The 7,851-nt window shown below is 38.1% G+C and overlaps 1 protein-coding gene across 1 annotated transcript; it reads left to right on the top strand.

Annotated features, from left to right (window-relative positions):
• Nucleotides 1-1,256: 1,256 nt before the first annotated feature.
• Nucleotides 1,257-7,542, top strand: LOC126761665 (zygotic gap protein knirps). The gene is made up of 3 exons (XM_050478020.1): nt 1,257-1,961; nt 4,741-4,818; nt 5,040-7,542. Exons 2-3 carry the CDS (start codon nt 4,741-4,743, stop codon nt 6,513-6,515), a joined length of 1,554 nt encoding a protein of 517 aa, XP_050333977.1. The 5' UTR covers nt 1,257-1,961; the 3' UTR covers nt 6,516-7,542.
• Nucleotides 7,543-7,851: the final 309 nt, after the last annotated feature.

Raw genomic sequence — 7,851 nt, 5'->3', positions numbered from 1 at the left:
CGGAAAATTACAAAAATACATATATGTATATAAGAAATGAATTCTCAACTAGATATTTATTAGATTAGGCTTAAACTATGTACTGCTAATATCCCATTGATATTCAAGGTCTAAGAATTATATTGTAAAGTGTTGAAATACTTAATGCAAACTGAAGGTGATTTGATATGACAGGGTTTTTAACAAAAACTTAAAAAATTAAAAAAATTATTAAATAAAAATAAAAGAAGAAATAAAGTAAAGTAAAATAAAATAATATATTTTATATTTCGGTTAAATCAATAAAAACTTAATTTGTAATGTCGTTTGGTTCAATCCATAAGTGAATAGTCATTTTCATATAAATTAATACGAGTATATGTAGTACGCGATACATTTTCTATATAATTTAAGAGATTTTTAAAAGTTCGATTTAAATACAAAATTTTCCAGATACATATTAGTAACATTTTTCGATATTTTTAAAAATTCGATATACATATCAAATTTCTATTTATTAGGTTTGTTTTTTCAATTATAAGTAAACATTTAGCATGGGTTCAAAACTCTGCATAAACTAACAGAAATCATTGAATACATAAATATCAATGCTTATGCTTACAACAGTCTGCTCTTGCATTTTCTGCACATACATTATTTTAAACATAAGATGTTATTAGAATATCATTGAGTTAACATTACCAGCTCAATAACATACTTGTTAATAGGCAACAGCGCCACAGCTAACATAAACAGAGCACAATAGGGGCTGTTAATAACGCGCTGTGAATTGAATTGATTTACATTATAGTTACATGTTAGCAGTCAAGAGTCGCTGTTAAGTCAACATGACGACGCAGCAGCGCGCGAATGTGTCGCCAGCAACGCTGCTACTGCCAACGCACAGTTGAAGTCAGCGCTGCCTATTGCTCTCTGCGCAGCGATCACTTTAACTGTTACTGCTACCGCTGCTGTGCCAATTCGCTCACTTGATGACGACAGCGACGATCGCTTTGGTAGTGATGTTTGATAGTGGTGGTTGTGGTGCTGGTGGTGGTTTGTGTTTCAAGTCTTTTGTTTTCTTCCAACTACATATGTACAGACGTAGATGCGCGAGTATCGCCGTCTCTGCGGTCATACGAAGTTAACTGCAACACTAACTGCCATTTGGCTTATAGGGTAGCGCTGTGGCATGATTTTTGTACGTGTGCGCATATTGAAAATATGCTTCTTGTAAGACATTGGAAGTCACATCAACTCAGTTGTCTGCCAGTAGTCGAAGCGTAGTAAACGTGCAGCGCGCGAAGCAAGAGCAAGTCTTATATGTTTTTATTGTATGAGAGAAAAAAAACTTATATAAAAGTGATTAAATCGAAAAACGGGGTAAACAACTGCGGAGACAAGTTTCGTATTTATGCTTCCAATTGTGAAAATAAAAACTAAAGTTTTACATACAGACACTAGTACGTATGTATTTTGTGAAGCGTAGAAAAATTAAGAAATATAAAAATATAAACTCCAGTTGCAGGCAAATTTGTTTTGTATTGCAAGTGATAACTGATTGACAGTGTGGCAAGCGCGTGGTTTCAAGTCAATGAAATCAAAGCCTGAAATTTAAAAGAAACAAAAACCTTCGAAAGAAAAATTTTGGGAAAAAAATTTTGAGAGAAACATTAAAAAAAAATCAAATAAAATTTGAAAAAACAGTTTTAAAAAATTAATATTTTTCAAAAATTTTGTGTACTTGGAAAACTTCGTATTCGGCGTCTCGTGCCACATTTCTTGTTAAAAATTACTTTGTAATTAAATAATACTGACTTGGTCGCAGAAACTGCGTGGACTCGCAAGAATATTCTCTGAATCAAGTGTTAAGTTTGGAAAAAAAAAATATATTAACGGAATCAAAAACAGTTACAAAGCACATATTTTGAAAATTTAAGCAGTGATTACACACAAGACAGTCAAATAAATAATATTACAAGGTGAGTCTGAGCTTCTTATATAAAATAGTTAATGTACTGATATTTAAGTTGCTTATTTAGTCAGAATTTGTAGAGAATTTGGTTTCAAAATTAAATCAGTAAATAGTTCTAATGCAAATCAGATGAGAGTTTGCAAAAATATTCGCTGTTAGCAGCTACGCGCTCAGCAAATAAGCATATTTGCGAAACACGTACGCAACATAATTTTTCACACACACACACTTATCTTTCCATAGTACCATTTAGACACACGCCTACTGTAAAGAAAAAAATTAGTGCATTTGCTCCTGCTCAGCCAAGTCCTAACCAACAGTATGTAGTTTCAGTGCTGCTGCCAGCAACACTTCTTTGCATAATAGAAAATCACCTACACGCCTATTAAACAACCGTGCAACATGGCGTATTTTCGATTGTTCACTGCTTATGCTTGCGGTTTCATGGTTTGCGCTGCAAGCCGATCGCTATGTAGTCTAATTTTCATACTGAAACTAGAGCAGCGCAACATAGAAGAGCCGAACAGGTAACAGCGAAACCTTTGCGGCTTACACACATACAGAACTACATATGTTTCTGCCAAATGTTGTGTAATGCTTTTGCTAGGCGTTGTCGCATATAATTATGATGCGCTGTGAACACCCTAAATATTGACAAACACGATTGCGGGGGAGTTGCTGCGAAATAAATAAAAACTGTAAACATGCGGCGGTGTGTGGGCACAATCCATTGTTTGGCAATATTATGAAATACCTGTGTGAAAAATAATTAGTTTACTAGTCCTTCTGTGAAATTCTAACAGTGGAGGATTTGTGTATATGCTTAACAGAGAGCACTGTTAAGTGTTTTATAAGGTATTTAAGTTGCAAAATGTTAAAATAATTGTGAATTTCGATTACTTGTAGCATATTTGTATATAAAATAATAGGAAACAATATCTGAAGTTGTTCCAAAATAACGATTTTTTACATTTCATATATCAAAAATTATTTTATACGCTCTGACTGTACAAAAATTAGCTGAAAATATTAATAACTCATTGTAAATCGCATTTTCATGCTTTAATTCGCAGCATATTCACGCACAGTCGCATAAGCGTTTCTTTAAACTTCTTCAAAGAACAAGAAAAGAACATAAAAAATAGCACTTTGAGGCAAAAATCAAAAATAAAATTCGCAATGCCATAAAAAGCATGCAAAAAACATGATTTTTTTTGAGTTTGTGCAAAAAAAAAACTCATTCAAAATTCATTCCCAGTTAAAAAACGGCAAACCACCCGCTGTGCCATGCATATACAGCGCATGCCCGTCAAGGTTACGTCTATGGTATAGCAAGGAGACAAAGCAAGCAAGCGTGCAAAATCGCTAAAAAATTTTGTAAACACTATTAAAATATATATGTACATTACCTAAATGAATCAAAAATGTCAACAAATTTCAAAGAAAAAGGTTACAATTTAACAGCCGAGTTGTGCAGAATGCTAAAAACTGTTAAATCAAAATTCATTTGAAATAATAACTGGTTGTTTGCTTTCAGCATATATCCTTTACATTACACAACATTCTTAACAGCCTTAACAATAGCGAACTTAACAGAGGTGACATTAACAGCGACAAAACTCTCTGTTAACAGACACTTCACTGTTAAGTGCAACAACAACATCGTGAAAATTTAACAGCGATTTATCTGCGCTCTGTTAACATATCCTTAAATGTAAAAAAAGTTAACAGCGCACTCTCTCTGACTAAACAATAACCATACAACCAGTTATCATTCAGCATATATCCTTTACATAACATAACATTCTTAACGGCCTTAACAATAGCGAATTTAACAGAGGTGACATTAACAGCGACAGAACTCTCTGTTAACAGACACTTTAATGTTAACTGCAACAACAACATCGTCAAACTTTAACAGCGGCTTACCTGTGCTCTGCTAACATATCCTTAAATGTAAAAAAAGTTAACAGCGCACTCGCTCTGACTCGCTGACTTAACAGCATACAATACGGTTACCAAATCCTGCGGGTCTTTCAACCATCTAACATTACCTGCCAAAGTGATGTTTTTGAAGAATATTATTATGTGTTTTTTGTGTTCCTATACCTTACATAGTTTCTATTGTATATTCAGGCAGGACATTGCGCAGAAATTGCTAAGGTCATCGAAAAAGGCAATAAACACTTAGATCGGGCAATGTTTTGAGTGTAATTTGCACAGCCACGCCTCCTCTAGTAGGTTTTATACTCCTTTTTGGCATTTCGACTATAAAAAAACAGACCAGTTAAGACAACATCACATTTACACAGCAAACGTCAAGCTAAGAGGTTCAAGTAGGAGCCAAAAGTGCATTAAAAATTGTTAAAAACAAATACTAAAATTACCATTAGAAGTTGCAAATTTAACAAACAGTGTTAACAGAAAAACATGGCTGAAATGATGGATGTGTGTGTGCCCGAAGTTGGCATGAATATGGTTAGTTGAGCTACACTTCGTTTAACATAGAGAAGAACGAAGTTAGAAGAAGAAATCGTTTGTGTAAAGGCGAAGTAGTAACACATAAAGGAAAAGCAAAAACGGCTATAGTTAAAATTTTGAAACACAAATGTTCAGAGAACTTGAATTCTGATTTTATCTTATACTAAATTGCTTTACTACTCCAGCCGAGCCAAATAAACGAAATTTTTCGAAAATGTTTTACAACCTAATTTTATGTGTAGAATAATCTAAAAATCATCATTACTTTAACATTATTAATAATTCATTTTCTTTTCCGCTTACAGATGAATCAAACATGCAAAGTATGTGGTGAACCAGCCGCTGGTTTCCACTTCGGAGCTTTCACATGCGAGGGCTGCAAGGTAAGTTGTCTAGAAAATCCAAAAAAAAAAATTGTAAAAATATTGAAGAGCGCAAGCAAGTTCTATTTGAGTATTTAGCTGATAAAGTCCACAACATAAACTAGAAATAACCAGAAAAAGTAAAACAATTATCTAAAAACCGTTCGCTCTAATAACCTGAAACACCACAACGCCCAGCATTTATTAATAAACCACACCCTTTCGTCTTTTCTACTCCACAGTCCTTCTTCGGTCGCTCGTACAACAACCTCTCGTCCATAAGCGAATGCAAGAACAACGGCAAATGCGTAATTGATAAGAAGAATCGCACTACCTGCAAAGCGTGCCGCCTGCGCAAATGCTACACCGTTGGCATGTCCAAGGGTGGTTCACGCTATGGCCGCCGTTCCAACTGGTTCAAAATCCACTGTCTGCTGCAGGAACAGCAACAGCAAGCCATGGATATGGCGAACAAAGCCGCAGCCGCTGGCGGTAATGTTGCCGGTGCACCCAACGCCGCTGGTTTCGGTGATATGGCCGCCGCAGCTGCTGCCGCTGCCGCCGCCAAGCAACACATGCAATCACTGAATCCACACATGGCCAGCGCTGGCGGCTTGCTCGGCTATCCCGGCTACCAGTTTCCTGAGATGATGGCACAGGCTGCACCTTTCATGTCTGCTGCAGGGCGTCATCCCGCTGCCGATGCCACCTTCTTCAACATGATGAATTCGCTGCCAGCCATGGGCGCAGCACAGTCTGCCTTCCAGTTGCCGCCACATTTGCTATTCCCCGCCGCCGCTGCAGCGGCCGCTTATCATCCCAATGCCGCCGCTGCTGCTGCAGCAGCCGCTGATGCTGCCTACCGCACCGAAATGTATAAACATCGTCAGTCTGTGGATTCAGCAGCTTCTGGTGATTCGGCGCAACGCTTTTCGCCACAAATTGCTGCTGCCGCTGCGGCTGCCGCTGTAGAACAACAAATGCGCGAACAACAGGAAGCGGCACGTCACTCTCCGGAACTATGTGTTTCGGGTGGCGATGAAGATGACGATGATGAACTGGATGTGCATTCACCATCACCTGCTATTGCGCAACAGCAAATTTACCAACAAATGCAAGAACAACAACAGCAACACCAAATTCACAGCCCGGTGGCGATACATGCTTCACCGCTCAGCAGCTCACCTCTGTGCGTGCCCGTGCCCACCTCCGCGCTCACACCCAACTCCGTACATTCGCCCGCACATCAACCCAGCTCACCAGCACCAACCGTCGCCGAGACTGCTGCGCTCTCGTTCGCCGCCAAAATGCAATCACTCTCACCCGTCTCCGTGTGCTCCATTGGCGCAGAGAGCGTGAGCCCACAGCAACAACACAGCGCCATGGACGCGCAGGATGGCCCCATGGACCTTAGCATGAAGCCAGTCAGCGCCGCATCACGGCCGTCGACGCGACTCAGCGGCGATTGTGACATGAACTGCGATCTGAGCGAGGAGGAGGCAGCAATGTTGGATGCACGTCGCAAGTACTTTCATTACAACAGCGATCACAGTGAGTCCGATACTTCGTCGGATGGCAGCAGCGCCGCCGCGCTCGCCAACAAGCGTCAGAAGATGATCGACGAGGGCTACAATTCAGCGGGCTACGCATCCTCGCATGGTTCCACAGTGTCGACGTCGTCAGCGACCAGCATGCACGGCATCTTTGTATGCGTTTAAGCTATACACATATACGCGATCCACACCTGCTTGGCGCCGGCGCTGCGCGGTGTTAGGAAAATAAAAGTGTCGCTGTGGGCGGAGCTCATTCACAAGCGCGCTTGTTTGTGGCCGACGCCAATAAAGCTGTCATTTGTTGCTGTTGTTGACGAAGTGGTTTTTGATCAGCGTAACTGTTGTACGAAATGCAAATCAGCGGACACTGACGCATACATACACATTGTTGCTTATAGGCCGCTCTGTTCTCCAATGCTTCGAGCGAGTTTGTACGCCTACACACGTGTTCATGGAGAACGCGCTCACCTAACGGTCTTAGCTGCTTGCTGTATTAGATGGCGATCTCACATACACACACTATATATATCTCTCTCACTCTCTTTGCGAAAGCGCGCTTAGTAAGCTGTTGCATATGCGTGGAAACGAGTTAGCAATACAACGTCAGCAATTGGTGTGGAAAGATAAGAGCGCCCAACATACATACACACATGTTTATGTATGTGTGAATTCAGATCCAAAAATTCAAATGTAATTGATTTCAATCACAATTTAGTCGCATTTAGTCGCTTTTAATTTAATTAATGCAAATTTTAAATGAAGACCTTTCAGCTAGTTATATAAGCGTTTAGTTAAATGTAAACAAAGCAATAGCAAAATGCTGCAATTATTGTACTTAATAATTTAAATCAATATTTTTAATCATTTATGTAAATAATTAGCTGTTAAGTTAAGCACTTCTACTTCGTTAGCTTACTGTTAAGCTATTTATTTTATATGCCTTTTTGCACATACTGTATTTATCCGCACGTAGCACAGGAATTGTAAATATTTATATTTTAGGTTATTTTGTTCTTACAAGCTCAAGTTGTTGCAATTATACGAAACCAAATTTCTTCAAAATATAAAAGTTTATAGTCTTTATTGAATATTAGTCCCACGGCCTACTAGTTACTTCTGTATGTGTTTGTTTAATGCTAAGTTAGATCAAAGTAAATTATATAAAAGAAAAATAAGCAAATTTTTAAAGTAAAACAAAAACTTTTAAATAAATAAAAAATTATAAAATAAAAAATAATAATTTTTCTTTTAAATGTGTGGTGGGAGATTTTTCGATGATTTTAGCTTTTCAGAATGTACACTTAAGAGAAATATTGTTTGGGAAAACATATTTTCTAGTGACACTACCTCCAAAACAGCTGGGCTGAATTTCGATACTTTCAACAAGTTTTCCTCCAAAAAATTATACAGTCTTTAAATAAAGTTTTATTTACAATAATTTTAATAAAATCAATTTTAACGTTTTTTTTATTAAATCGCTTACGTCTCTGAAACAAAGAAA

Source organism: Bactrocera neohumeralis, chromosome 6 (assembly GCF_024586455.1).
Source record: "Bactrocera neohumeralis isolate Rockhampton chromosome 6, APGP_CSIRO_Bneo_wtdbg2-racon-allhic-juicebox.fasta_v2, whole genome shotgun sequence".
NCBI lineage: Eukaryota > Metazoa > Arthropoda > Insecta > Diptera > Tephritidae > Bactrocera > Bactrocera neohumeralis.
The sequence above is the reverse complement of the archived record's forward strand: the minus strand, read 5'-3'. Positions and strand labels throughout refer to the sequence as shown.

Excerpts from the sequence above, each read along its gene's own strand:
- LOC126761665 (XM_050478020.1), top strand. The coding sequence starts at position 4,741 with ATGAATCAAACATGCAAAGTATGTGGTGAACCAGCCGCTGGTTTCCAC. Across the intron at positions 4,819-5,039 it reads TCACATGCGAGGGCTGCAAG|TCCTTCTTCGGTCGCTCGTA; the intron begins GTAAGTTGTCTA and ends TCTACTCCACAG.